The sequence below is a fragment of the Humulus lupulus genome, chromosome 7, assembly GCF_963169125.1.
Source record: "Humulus lupulus chromosome 7, drHumLupu1.1, whole genome shotgun sequence".
NCBI classification, from domain to species: Eukaryota; Viridiplantae; Streptophyta; class Magnoliopsida; order Rosales; family Cannabaceae; genus Humulus; species Humulus lupulus.
In genome coordinates this window covers 71260099-71275045 of record NC_084799.1, presented here as the reverse complement: position 1 = coordinate 71275045, position 14947 = coordinate 71260099, and the positions used below count along the sequence as shown (strand labels likewise).

Here is a 14947-nt window from a genome sequence, read left to right as displayed (position 1 = left end):
CACGGACGAGATGTGGAACGGGATAGCCGTTCAGTATGGGACCAATGATTATAGGGACCTCTCGAGGTTATCACCCACATATAGGGAAGGCACTCCCCCCGCCTCCTCTGAAGACGGGGGAATTTCATGGTCCCCAAGTTCGAGCTCGGGGGAGAGTTCCAGTTAGGTTTTTTCTTTACCTGGTTTCCCTCTCTTTCCAAACTTATTATCATTGTCTAACTTATTGGAACTGCGTAGGTGCCATGAATCCTGACCTCGACGCTGTGCTCTTTAGCGATGGGGGAGCTGGCGCCCAGAAGAGCAAACGTCCGAGAATACCACGGAGGTCCGACCGACCATCCAAGGTACCCAGACGCCACGAGACGACCCCCACGGCCCAGACTACTGTGAGCACAGCCACGGAACTGACTGTCCAGGTTGATGCGCCTGGCTCGACCGTGCCCATCTCGCTTCCTCCGACCAAAACTCAAATAGCAGTTGTTCGACCCCCGAAGAAACCTTCTACCTCCAAGGTTCAGCTGCCGACGACCCGAACTCATATTGAGGAGTTCGTACTCGATGGCGCCGCTGGGACAGAAGGGGCTGTGCTCAGCTCGGATGTCCTTTCTCGAGTGGGTCAGAACTTTTCTGGCTTCGGCGCCGACCACTGGGACCTCGTGCGCAAGGCCTCGGACTTCAATACTCTTTATGATAAGAGTATCGAAATCACCGCCGCGGTAGCCTTCGCAACTCTATTTTAAATATTTGTGCCTCAATTTGCAATTCTGATTCATTCTTTGTGTTTCAGGCCCTTGTCGTTTCGGCACAGCTCAACTATAAGCTGACCAACGAGGTGCAAACGAGCATGTCTCTGGCCCAGAAATCGAAGGATCTCGAGCTTAAGATGGCTGACGAGCTCAAAGACTCGAAGTATGAACTTGAAAAAATGAAGACTCGTCTCGAAGAGCTAGAGAAGTCGAATGCCGAGCTCGAGAAGGCCAATGCCAAGCTCGAAGAGGAGAAATCTACCACCTTCGACTTCATGGAGAGCGAGAAGGCCCGCCTCCTGGACGAGTATAAGGAGCAGAAGGAGAAAGCGGTCGACCAAGCCATGTACAAACTTTGGGCTGATAATGCCGACCTCGATACCAGATTCCTGGGCCCTCTCGAGGCCACATATGTTGAGCGGTGAAATGCCCGTCTTGAGGCCAGTGAAGCTGCTCGAGAGGCGGCTCAGAAGGATAGTCGTGCTATTCGTCCTGGGGGGTCCGGTGCTACTGATGCTGAGAAGGCCAAGGAGACTCCTCTTCCTTAAATCTGATCTCGGGGAAATCATTTATTGGGGCTGCGTCCCCCTATTTTTGTAACTATCTTAATTTATGCCCACGGGGCTGATACAATTTCTTTAAATATTACTTACATGTGCTTTACATTTCTTGGTTCGAAATATTTTGCACATTTTTTATGGATGAATCATTTATGTTTATTTATTCATACAAACATATCGTGGATTTAGGTTCGAAGCTCAATGCATTCATGCATAGTATGTTCAAATTATCCGCTTCCGACCTCGTTATTTTTCAAAGTCGGGTATTACTTTAACCATGAACCCAAAAGTACTTATATGGTATGTAATGTGAATGATTTGGTTATATCTTTTTTTGTTTAGTCACTTTTACTCATCCTCAGTTTTTGCTCTGAGGTTAAGAGTTCGAAACTATTTTTCTTTAAGATATTCCAGCCTCGATCTCGACTTGTTTCGCAATAGGTTTAGGTTCCTACTTATCATCGATTAATTTTTTGGCTGGTTTTTTCCAAACCTGTTAAGTTTGCACATCTGGTTAACTCCAAACGTTTTAGGTTTTTGGTAGTTCGGTTATGTCTGAACTATCTAAGCTCGTATACTTGGTTATCTCCAAATACTTTATGTTTTTGATAATTCGGTTATGTCCGAACTATCTCAGCTCGTGTATTTGGTTATATCCAAATACTTTGTGTTTTTGATAACTCGGTTATGTCCGAACTATCTAGGCTCACGTATTTGGTTATATCCAAATACTTTATGTTTTTGATAATTCGGTTATGTCCGAACTATCTCAGCTCGTGTATTTGGTTATATCCAAATATTTTATATTCTTGATAATTCGGTTATGTCCGAACTATCTAGGCTCGCGTATTTGGTTATATCCAAATACTTTATATATATATTTTTTCATATGTTATTTTATTTTTTAAGCTGATGGTATATGTACCAATGATGCCCCCTTAATATCATATGAGTGTGACCATAGGTTATTAAATTAAGAGAGATTGCAAAAATGAAAAGAAATAACATATTTGAACGAAATGGAACTTTTATTTGATGGCATTCAAAAACAAATAAGCTAATACAAATAGAAACTCATGGTTATAGGCAACACTTTTCCTATACTACTGATAGTAAGGTCTAAGGTGTTCGCCATTCCATGCTCGCGGTACTAGGCTCCCGTCCAATATCGCAAGTTTGTACACACCAGGTCGGATGACTGACTCTATCTGGTATGGTCCTTCCCAGTTCGGCCCGAGCACCCCAGCTGCGGGATCTCGAGTTGCCAAGAAAACGCGCCTTAACACCAGATCTCCCATTCTGAATTTTCGATCTCGAACCCTCTTGTTGAAATATCTGGTAGTTCGTTGCTGGTAGGCAGCGTTTCTCAGCTGGGCCTCTTCTCTTTTTTCTTCAATCAAGTCTAAGGTCTCCTCGAGCTGAGTATGGTTTGAACTTTGGTCGTAAGTCTGAGTTCGGATTGTTGGGATTTCGACTTCTATGGGCAACATTGCCTCGCAGCCGTATGCTAGAGAGAACGGGGTATGTCCTGTCGAGGTCCGAGCCGTTGTCCTGTATCCCCAAAGGACTTGTGGCAATTCCTTGGGCCACCGTCCCTTTGCTTCCTCCAACTTTTTCTTCAGAGAACTCTTGAGAGTTTTGTTCACAGCTTCAACCTGGCCATTTGCTTGAGGGTGAGCCACTGATGAAAAACTTTTTATTATACCGTTCTTCTCACAAAAATTGGTGAATAGGTCACAATCGAACTGAGTTCCGTTGTCGGATACGATCTTCCTCGGTACTCCATATCGGCACACGATGCTCTTTACAACGAAATCAAGGATCTTCTTCGAGGTTATGGTTGCCAATGGTTCAGCCTCTGTCCACTTTGTGAAGTAATCCACGGCGACTACAGCATATTTCACTCCGCCTTTTCCAGTTGGGAGAGAGCCGATGAGGTCGATGCCCCATACCGCGAAAGGCCATGGGGATGTCAACATGGTCAGCTCGGATGGTGGGGCTCGGGGTATCGTGGCGAATCTCTGGCATTTGTCGCATTTCTTCACATACTCGAAAGAATCCGTTTTAATGGTTGGCCAGAAATATCCCTGGCGTATTATCTTCTTGGATAGGCTATGCCCCCCGGTGTGATCTCCGCAGAACCCTTCATGGATATCTTTAATGATTTTCTTAGCTTCGGGAGGGGTTACGCACCTGAGTAACGGCATGGAATATCCCCTTCGGTATAGCCTTCCATCCATAATTGTGTAACGGGGAAGTTGATACATCAACTTTCGAGCTTGGCTCCGATCTTTTGGAAGAACTCCGTTTTCGAGATAATCAACTATGGGGGTCATCCAGGTCGGCTCTGTTTCAATCATACACACATCTTCCTCTTCTGGTTCGTTAATGCTAGGTGATGATAGATGTTCTACGGGCACAACATTCAACTCTTCGTTTTCGAGGGATGTGGCGAGTCGAGCTAAGGCATCTGCATTCGAGTTCTGCTCGCGGGGAACTTGTTCGATTGTATAGAATTTGAAACACTCTAACGCGGATTTTGCCTTTTCCAAATAAGCTGCCATTCTCGTGCCGCGAGCCTGATATTCTCCCAAGATTTGATTAACCACGAGCTGGGAGTCACTGTAGCAATGTATAGCTTTAGCTTTGAGCTCATTAGCTATACGAAGTCCCACGAGTAAAGCCTCGTATTCGGCCTCGTTATTCGATGCTTTAAAGTCAAATCTTAGGGCGGAATGAAATCTGCTTCCTGCGGGGGTAACCAAAATGACCCCTGCCCCTGCTCCATTTTCATTTGACGAGCCGTCGACGTAGAGTTTCCACAGCTCGTGGGCCGTGGTTATTACCTCGTCGTCGGCTATACCCGTACATTCCACTATAAAGTCCGCCAATGCCTGTGCTTTAATGGTCGTTCTCTGGTGGTAGGTGATCTCGAACTGTCCGAGCTCAACAGCCCATTTAAGAAGTCGACCTGAAGCCTCTGGTTTAGATAGGACTTGTCTAAGTGGTTGATCAGTCAGCACATGGATGGGATGTGCCTGAAAGTAGGGGCGGAGCTTCCGAGATGAATGAATTAGACTGAGCGCGAGTTTCTCCATCAATGGATATCTTGAATCTGCCCCCAGTAATCTTTTACTGATGTAGTAAACGGGTCTCTGCACCCTCTCTTCTTCTCGGGCGAGCACTGCGCTTATTGCGTGTTCGGTAGTTGAAAGGTATAGGTACAGTATTTCCCCCGTTTCAGGTTTTGACAGGATGGGTGGTTTCGCAAGGTGCTTTTTGAGCTCCTGAAAGGCCAACTCGCATTCCTCCGTCCATTCAAACTTCTTACCTCCTCTCAATAAGTTGAAAAATGGAAGACCACGATCTGTAGATTTCGAGATGAATCTGCTTAGGGCCGCCATCTTGCCAGTCAGACTTTGGACATCCTTATGCCTTCGAGGTGAGGGCATATCAATTAGGGCCTTGATCTTGTCGGGGTTAGCCTCGATTCCACGAGAGTTTACAATAAAGCCCAGAAACTTTCCTGAAGATACCCCAAAAGTGCACTTCTGAGGATTTAGCTTCATGTTATACTTCTTGAGCACGCCGAAGCACTCTTCGAGGTCATCAACATGGTTCTTGTTAAGTTGAGACTTGACAAGCATGTCATCAACATAAACCTCCATGTTGTTCCCTATTTTCTCTAAAAACATCATGTTTACGAGCCGCTGGTATGTGGCTCCAGCATTCTTGAGCCCGAATGGCATGACATTGTAGCAGTATAGCCCTTTATCTGTGATGAAGCTCGTATGTTCTTGGTCGGGGGCATGCATGGGAATCTGGTTATATCCAGAATAGTCATCCATGAACGACATCAGGCCGTGCCCCGCCGTGGCATCTACGAGCTGGTCAATCCTTGGTAACGGAAAACAGTCTTTTGGGCAAGATTTGTTGAGATCCGAGTAGTCAATACAGGTTCTCCACGTCCCATTGGGCTTTGGGACCAACACCGGATTGGCTACCCTGTCAGGGTAAAAGGCGTCCCTAATGAAATGGTTTGCCTTTAACCTGTCAACCTCCTCCTTCAGTGCTTTCTTTCTGTTTTCGTCCAGCTGCCTTTGCTTTTCTTGCTTTGGGGGAAAGCTTTTGTCTATGTTTAGAGCGTGGCTTGCTACATTCGGGCTTATCCCCACCATGTCGGAATGCGACCATGCGAAGACATCTTGGTTTTTCTTCAGAAAGCAAATTAATTGCTATTTCGTCTCATCTGGGAGGTGTTTCCCGACCTTCACCTTTCTCAAGGGTTCAGCTTCCTCGAGCTGAATTTCTTCGAGCTCCTCTAGAGGTTCGAGGTCAATTTACTCCTCAATCCTCAGATCAATCTCCTCGTCGATTTCTAAGACCATTCCATCTTTATTTTGTATGATAACGAGTGCCTGAGCGCTCGTTTGCTTCTTTCCCCTCAAAGAGATGCTATAGCACTCCCTCCCTGCCAGTTGGTCCCCTTTTAATGTCCCGACACCGCTAGGGGTCGGGAACTTAAGGGCCAGATGCCTTACTGATGAAACTGCCTCCAGCCCGACCAGGGCGGGTCTCTCGAGCAGTACATTGTAGGCAGATGGCAAGTCTACCACCACGAACTCCATTATCTTGGTCACCGAGACTGGATAGTCTCCCAAGGTCACGGGGAGCTCAATGGATCCCATGCAGGCAGTTCCTTCTCCTGAAAAGCCGTACAAAGTAGTTGCACATGCCTTCAGGTCGCGAAGGGAGAGTCCCATTTTCTCGAGGGTTGCTTTGTAAAGAATGTTGACTGAGCTCCCATTATCTATGAGAACTCGGTGGACTCTTTTGTTGGCGAGCTGAAGAGTAATAACCAGCGGATCATGATGTGGGAACTGAACATGGGAGGCATCCTCCTCAGTGAAGGTTATGGGTTGTGATTCAATCCTCTGGCTTTTAGGTGCCCTAGGTTCGGGTTCATAAGGAGACCCGTCCCCTGTCTTAAGCTCGTTAACATATCTCTTTTGGGCATTCCTGCCCCCTCCTGCGAGATGAGGCCCTCCCGAGATGGTTATTACGTCCTCTCCATCTATCGGGGGGGCCTGTCCTCTTCCCGAGATCGGGAGTTATTATTTTGTGTCGTCGGAGGCGCGGCTACTCTCTGGCTTGCGGCCGTCTGACCAGTATTCTGGTTTTTGACATACTGCCGGAAGTAACCTCTCGAGATCAACCCTTCGATCTCGTCCTTCAGTTGTCGACATTCATCAGTTGTGTGCCCGGTGTCTCTGTGGAACCGGCAAAACTTACTAGAATCCCTCTTGGATTTTTGATTTCTCATTGGGTCCGGACACCTGAAGGGGACCTGGTTTTCATTAGCCAGGTATATGTTTTCCCGAGACTCGTTGAGCTCGGTGTGCACTTTATACACAGAGAAATACCTCTCTCCTTTCTTTTTCTTTCCTCCCTTAGCCTCGGGATTACTTCCTTCGTTCTTTTTCCTCTTGGATGGGTTCTCCGAGGCAGGCTTTGATGCCGCTGGGTCCGCTGAGGTTGAGGCATAGTTGATGTTTATCGTTGTAGTTTCGGACTGGGAGGTCGCTTTGAGCGTCGACCGCGCTTCCTCTACATTGACAAACCTCTGCGCTCGTCTGTTAAACTCGGTTATCGACCTTACCGGTTTCCCTTGCATGTCTTCCCAAAGGGCACTTCCCGGTAATACACCAGCTCGGATAGCCATGAGGTGTCCACTGTCATCCACATCCCGAGCTCGGGCTACTTCCAGATTGAATCTTGTTAAGTAACTCTTCAATGTTTCACCCAGTTGGTGCCGGACGTTAGTTAAGGTGGATGCTTCTGGTCTGACCCCTACCATTGCTCTAAACTGCTTCTTAAAGTCTTTGGACAACTGCTCCCATGAGGTTATTGAGTGTCTCTTATACTTTTCGAACCAACTTTTGGCAGGTCCTGCCAATGATGTTGGAAACAACATGCACCTGAGCTCGTAACCCACGTCACTGGCTCTCATGATAGTGTTGAACGTGCTCAGGTGAATACACGGGTCGGTCTTTCCTTCAAACGTAGGGACGTGAGGAATCTGAAACCCTTGAGGAAATTGAGTGTCAGAAATATGGGGAGCAAACGGCTCGAGCTCCTCATCAGAGTCCTTATATCGACCATTTCCTCGTTCATTCTTTCGAGCTGATCGATTCTTTCTTGGACTGGGTCAGTAAGAGGTACTGTCTGGAATTGACTGTCATTGATCGTGATTCCAGGCTCGCGTCTCCGCGAGGGATCTCTACGCCTATTCAAGCGATCCCTCAGGTTCGGATTTGTTTGATCTCCATTCCCCCGACTCTGATTCAGATGATTGCGCAGGTCGGGACGATTCTTGCGACTTCCAGTATTCTTACGACCTCGGTCGTGTTTACTGACGGACCTGATCTCTCCGGACTCATCACTGGTGAAACTCATTGCGCGGTTATTTCGAGATGGATTCTTTCCACGTCGCCTCGTCTCCACGGTGCGAGACCGAGACGTCTGACTTTTCTCATATGGAGCGCCTCTCCGCTCCTGGAAAGTCTCCCTGTTTCCTTGTCCATTCCCTGCACGCCCTTGATCCTGATCTCGAACAGGTTGAGCGTTTCTACGGGGCAGCGAAGGATATCTTATGGGTGACGGAGGGAACCGTATAGGCGACGGTGGCTGCCACCCTTGTCGCGGCCTAGAGGGTCCTGAATTTGCCCGAGATGGGTCAGTCGCATTCGGTGCGCTCCCAGGTACCTGAGTCCGAGCCTCTGCAAGGGTTCGGTTATTCTCAGTTCCTTCAGGCACTTCCACAGGTGGGTTAGGCGGGACCCGAGCTCGGGTATTCCTCTGAGGCCTAGGAGGAGCAGATGGCTCTGCTGGCGCTGAAGGTTTAGTCGGCCTCCTTATGGCAGCATCCTTTCGTGGACGCCCACGGGGCCTCTGGGGAGGAACATGCACGTCCCTTGGAGGAGGGACTTGGTTTTCACGCGGAGGCAGGGGCTGAGCCACTTGCGCCTCTGCGGCTATCCTTGTCAACTCCTCATTCCGTTTGTTGGCCTCTGCCAACAGCTGTTTCAACTGCCGGTTTTCCAGTTCTACAATAGGAACGTAACGCTCAGGATTGTAGTACATATCCTCATCCCTTGGTGGAGGCGGTGGTCCCCGGGAATCAGAGGACCCACTTCTCTCCTCAGCATCCGGGTTCTCCATTGGTTGTTTTCTAGGACGCCTTGGGTAGTTTTCATCAGGGGTGTACTGATTGTTTGTGGCCATGATTTTCTCAGGGATGAACGCTTAAGGCTCTCAATGAAAGCACCAAACTGTTGACGCCGTTTTTCGTCAAACAGTGAAAGAAGAGCACATAAACAATAGTTAATAATGGCCAATTGAAATAAAACAATGTAAACACATGATTTTTACGTGGTTTAGCAGTTAAATCTGCCTAGTCCACGAGTCTTTGTTATTAAACTCAAGATTATCTCTAGGAATTCTTCAAGAATGAATTCTCCAGAGTTTTCTCTCAAGGATCAGAATTTCGGTCCTTTACAATGGTGCATGGCCTCTCTATTTATAGAGAAGGCTGCAGAATACTATCCCACATATTTTGGGTAGTTACTCTTTTTGTATAAATAAAATAAATGGCTTTAAATGCCTATATTCAGATATAAAAGGAAACGTCCCCTGAAGACCAGGAGACGTATAACTGACCAAATAATATCCCACGATTCTAGGGGATTTACAATAATAAATGAGGATTACATCTCATATTTATAACACTTGTAGATATTCAAGGTGGTTATCGCATATCTCTAAGGTTTTAGCTTCCCAGGTTTCCCATCATCTATCGAGCTAGGAATATCTCCCGAGGCCACATGGCTTTCGAGATCGTACGTGCGTCGAGCTTGGGACCCCTGATCCGAAGTCGTCCCTGAAGATGAGTGTGTTCCCGAAGCTATCTTTCGAGATCATGAATACTTCGAGGTCGTCTATATCCTGCAAGCTTGACATACAATCCTGGAGCATGTTTCCAACCTTATGAGTCCACTTATTTGCGAATCCAACTTTCGAGGTCATAATTAACATAGCTCGAAATCTGGGTGTAACAGAAAATAAGATTTTGGTTTTTTTTGTAAAAATTTTAAGTTTTTTTTTTGTAGAATTTATAACTTAAGGAGTTGTTAATATTTTCACTAAATGAGTAACATAGAATGAATCATGACCTTTTGATGTTTGAGAATCATTTATATATATATATATATTTGTTGATTCATTTTAGACTAACAATGAATATTATATTTAGTAAATAAATAAAAGACTTAATGTAATTCACGATTTGGGAAAAAAAATCATATGTAGTATTATTTTGATTAGATGAGTTGTGAAACAAATAAGGTAAGGAATAATATTGAAATTAGTTAATACTCATATTTTTTTACTACTATGTTTGTGTAATGAAGTTGATATTGTAATTTACAATAATATAAACACATGTAGCTTCAATATATATATATATATATATATATATATATATTCCTAAAGATAGAGTTGAACTACAATAGCAAGAATGGAGAATTTATTTTATTAAATTATACACCAGTAAAATTTATACCTTATAAGGTAAGAATTTGAAGGACATGAATAAGGAGACTATATCATTTTCTACAATAAATAGATTTTTTATGAGTGGGTATTTTGAAATACTTCTTTGTAAACAATATTTTTTATTAAGGTTGGGTCTCCCACCTCATCATTAGCATTTAGTATGATCAATCCTTCTGTTGTGGTAACTCGGGACACAACAACATATAATTGACCGTGGGTGAATACTTGCTTAGGGAGGTACAAGCCAACATGTTTAAGAGATTGTCCTTGGCTTTTGTTGATTGTCATGGAAAAGCATGATGCCAAGGGAAGTTGTTGTCTATTAAACTTGAATGACCATCTTGATTCATTGGGAGACATGATAATTCTTGGAATTGTGACATTTTCACCAATATTTGTTCCAGAAATGATGTCGCCTCTAATGGACCATTTATCAAGATGCCTGATAATCAATCTGGTGCCATTGCATAGGCCTTATGTTTGATTTAGATTTCTAAGGAGCATTACAGGAGCACATTCCTTAAGTCGCATCTCATGATTAGGGATGCCATTAAATTTCAAACCATGCAAAAATTCAGCTGGATACAAAAGATCTTCATCATTTGTCTTTACACTTGCTTTGCATATACTGTTTATGCTAAAATATGTTCTCCCTTCACCTGGTATAATATTCATAATCATCTCATTTAGTTCATAGACCATTTCATTTTTTGGTGTTAGTATTGCTCTTTCTGTCAAATATGCAAGATCGTTGTAATTTTGTAAAAGTGATGGATAGATAACTTTAACTATGGATTTCATTGGATCTTGAGATGGATTTATGGCAATATCAGAAGGAAGCTTAATTAATTGTCTATCAATGTCATCATATAATGAACCATCTCCAATCTGCAACATCCATTTGTCAAAAGAAGTTATTTTAGCATCCTCAAAATCAGTCAAGCTTCCATTATAGAGCCTCATATTTTGGTTGAGCTCATATATTTTGAAAAATGGCCACAAATATGATGAGTTAAGAGAAGCATCAACAATATCAACTCTTGTACCTTTTGGGACAACTGGTAATATTTTTCAGAAATCACCACCACACACTATTGTAAGTCCTCCAAAAGGTTTGTTAGAGCTATTTTCAAAATTTGTTCTTAGAATATCTCTTAAGGTCTTATCCAAAGCTTCAAAGCAGAACTTATTTGCCATAGGTGCTTCATCCCAAATTATCAAAGAAGTTTTCACAAGAAGTCCAGCTAGTAGGGTGCCTTGTCGAATTTCACAAGTTGACTATGATGTAACATTCAAGGGAATATGAAATCGTGAATGAGTTGTCCTACCATTAGGCAACAACAAAGCAATTATGCCTGAAGTTGCTACAGGTAAGAATATTTTTTATTGTGATCTGAGCTTTGCAGTAATTGTATTCCATAAAAATGTTTTACCAGTACCACCATGTCCATTGATAAAAAATAATTTTCCTTGTTCATTCTCTACTGAATGTACTATTGCTTTATAAGCTGATTTTTGGCAAGGATTTAGAGCTCTTCATTAACCAATCTATTTCCCGAGTCTCTTATCAAAGATGGATTAGGCAGGGGCATTCCATCTATATCTTTCAAACTTTTTCCCATCTTCAGCATGATACTTTCAATCTTGAACAATGTGTATGCTTCAACTTGTTGTTCAGTTAACTTAAGATCATTCATTCTACATCTTTTCCTTTGCAATGAAGTTATGTCTTCTGAAAATGCAATATAATTAGATTTCCAAAGTTGTGATGCATCAGAAACCTGACAGTGAATGAGTATCGTGATGAAAAGATGTCTTAATTCTTTTCCAGTTGCCCATATTGCAGCTTCAGTCAAGCAATCTATCCACTCTTTATCATCGTCTAACAATCCCAAAGCATAGCATGCGCCTTTAAAATTAGGATATGTCACCCCATTTATTGTTCTAATACTTTCATAAGAAGTGCTCCCTTTGACAAAATTTAACAACATTCTTAAGTAGAAGCGTTCTCCAGTCGAAGGATGCGTGAAGTAAATTCTTCCAATTGTCAATCCATTTTTTCTCCTAGTCCATGTTTTCTCCTTTGAATTCCAAACCCAACTTATAGGGAAATCTGAATAAGTTAGCTTTCGTGCATCATCATAATTCTTGTTTGCCTCCAACCATTGAGTGAACTTTGTTTTTTCTATTCCAGGTATGCAAACACCATTTTCAACACATTTATTTTCTTCGAATATTACTGTGTGCTCTCCAGGTAAATGGGATGGTAATCTTTCATTGCTGGCTGTCTGTAATGTATGTCAAATTGGATTATTCTCCAACAAGCTTCAGTTGCCGAGATATATCTGCAATCCAAATATGTTTTTATCTCATCTATTTCTTTGGCAGTGTAAATAGATTCCATTGTTGCAGTAGTTCTGTCAGACCCTTTATGAACATATTTGAAAAGGTATTTGACTGATATAGAGTAATTTCAAACCTCGACATTAATATGTGCATCAAATTTGACAATCAAATTCCTGTTATAATGGACTACATATCGATTATCTAAAAGGACACCTTTCTTTTCGACGTGAATACCTGTATTTCTCCTTTTGTAGACTGGAAAGCCATCTGTGTCGATGGTCGTTTGATCATTGAATTTTTTTGGAAAATGTTTTGTGCACCTATCTTGCATCATACATGGAGAATTTGAATTAAGTTTTCCACAAGGTCCATGAATCATAAATTTATTGACGACATTATAACCATTAGGATCAACATTTAAGTTTGGGATTTCCGCGCTTATTATATTATCAATATGGTCTGCTGAAGGATTTTTCAATGTCGAATGCAAGAAAAGCAGTATGTGTGCATGAGGCAGTCCTCTTTTTTGGAACTCAATTGTGTATATACCTGCGACAACATAGACAAAAACTTAAAATTTAGAACTTTTGGTGGGAATTGTGAAATTATTGTTGGTAAAAACATTTTTCATAAACAATTGAGTTGAGTTCGTTGTGGATACAAATGTGAAATAAACTTACATGCGATTATCTTTCCAAACGGTTGTTCTTTTTTCAGATCGTGCATTAGTTGGAATAGCTTTATCTCAAATACTCTGCATATGATATTGGCCCGATTGTTATCGTCTTTTTGGCCTATTAAATGGATCATGTCATTTATTTCTGGCCACTTTGGGTTGCAAGTGAAAGTAAGAAATAAATTAGGATATCCTGCCCATTTACAAATTGCCATAGCATCTTGATAATTTTGTACTCTATATCGTGGTCCCGCAGTGTGTGATGAAGGAAAAATAATTGATTTCCCCACTTTTGAGCAATCTGAATCACCACGATGAATAGCGTCCATTAAACTAGAACTGATCTTAGTTTTTTTTTTTTGTTATTTCGTATCCAACGAAATCTTTCTTCTTCAATTTCCATGTAAGAATCAGCTATATATTGTTGCAGTAGTCTACCAGATCGAAGAAGAGTATGACCCTCATTTAATCTTTGCTGCAACCTAAAGCAATAATGTTGCCTCATTGTCAACTTTTGCCTTTTAAAAGAGCTTTCAGTTATGTCTCTCAAAGGTATGCCAAGTCTATATCCATCTTCACCATAAGGGTGTATTAATGGGTACGTCATAGACATGAAATTTGGATGCAGATCTCTGATTCTCTGAATTCCTTTAGTTCGGTGCTCTACAATAACGTCACGTTCGAAGTTCGCTTCACCGAAATCACCAACTATTAAGCCTGCTACTTCAGATGATGTTGGCATATTGTATTGACGACCATCTGTTGTCCTGCTACTTAGGAGTCATAAATGAAACGTAGATTATGGTTGTGCTTTGAATCTATCCATTTCCATTCTAAAGGATTTGACCAAATTATTATGCTGATCCAACATTTGAGATAATTCATGAACGATTTCGTGTTCAATCTCTATCTTCCTTCCGTGTCTTAGTAGTGTATCCATTCGGTTTCCTATCTCATTTTCAGTATCATATATATATATATATATAGTTGAACAAGCTATAGTTTTTTCCCAACTTCTGGCAACAAAGAACCAATGTGATGATAATTCTGACCACTCATCCGAAAAATATAAGGACCTGCTGATTGATTGAGAGACGTATCAACTCGGCCACTCATTGATGTGAATGCAAACATGGAGTTATAAGCTCTTATATTTTTTCAAAATTTAAACCCTTTTTGTCCAGATTCTGGTCCTAAGAGAAATTTAAGTAAAGGGGGTGCTTCTTTCAATAATGGTATGTGCACACGTCCTTCCAGACAACAAAATGTAAATTTGGGATGTGAGATCTTTTGTGTTTTCTTTGTCTGTTCCTCATACCATAAAATTGCACCACAATATTGACATGTGTATGAAGGGATTCCAAAATTCCAAGGTGTTGTATAATGAGTTGTCAGTTGAAAAAATAATAATATATTAACAAATAAATGATGTAATTTCGTCCAACTGAATATGGTAAGAAAAGTATTATACTACATCTTTTATCCTCAAACTGGATAGGATTAAGTCCATGAATGGTAACTTGTTGTTTAAGCTTTTCAATTTCTTCGTTTGCGTCCTCACCATTGGACAGAATTATAACTATATTACCAATAAAACATATGTTACATAAATATACTAATATTATCATTAATTCTGCATTTAGTTTTATGTAAAGATGTACCATTATTTGAGCTTGCACCATCTAGTAAGATTATGTGGACTCGTGTATGTTTTCATTGAAAGAGAAGCACACTCTTTTTACTGGTCCATGTTGAACTGCATAATTTTATAATTCCAAAAACAAAGAATAGGTTAATAATTTATAATCTTAGAAGCATTAACAATAATTAACAAAACTCAACAAAAGTAAATATTAATGTACCTATATGAAGTATGTGTTTTCCTTTATTTTTTTATTGTTTTGATCATTATGTAATGATTTATTATTTTCATTTGTAGTTGTACCATGTGATTGGAGGAGATTCCCACTGAAACATATTACAAACATGTATTAATATACATTTAA

The 14947-nt window shown here is 41.7% G+C and overlaps 2 protein-coding genes across 2 annotated transcripts; both read right to left on the bottom strand.

Annotated features, from left to right (window-relative positions):
• Positions 1 to 10393: 10393 nt before the first annotated feature.
• On the bottom strand, positions 10394 to 10882 carry LOC133791834 (uncharacterized). Its single transcript, XM_062229746.1, has one exon. It carries the CDS (start codon positions 10880 to 10882, stop codon positions 10394 to 10396), a length of 489 nt encoding a protein of 162 aa, XP_062085730.1.
• A 563-nt stretch (positions 10883 to 11445) lies between these two features.
• Positions 11446 to 13683, bottom strand: LOC133791833 (uncharacterized). The gene is made up of 4 exons (XM_062229744.1): positions 13320 to 13683; positions 12946 to 13134; positions 12399 to 12814; positions 11446 to 12207 (listed from the first exon to the last, which is right to left on the bottom strand). Exons 1-4 carry the CDS (start codon positions 13681 to 13683, stop codon positions 11446 to 11448), a joined length of 1731 nt encoding a protein of 576 aa, XP_062085728.1.
• Positions 13684 to 14947: the final 1264 nt, after the last annotated feature.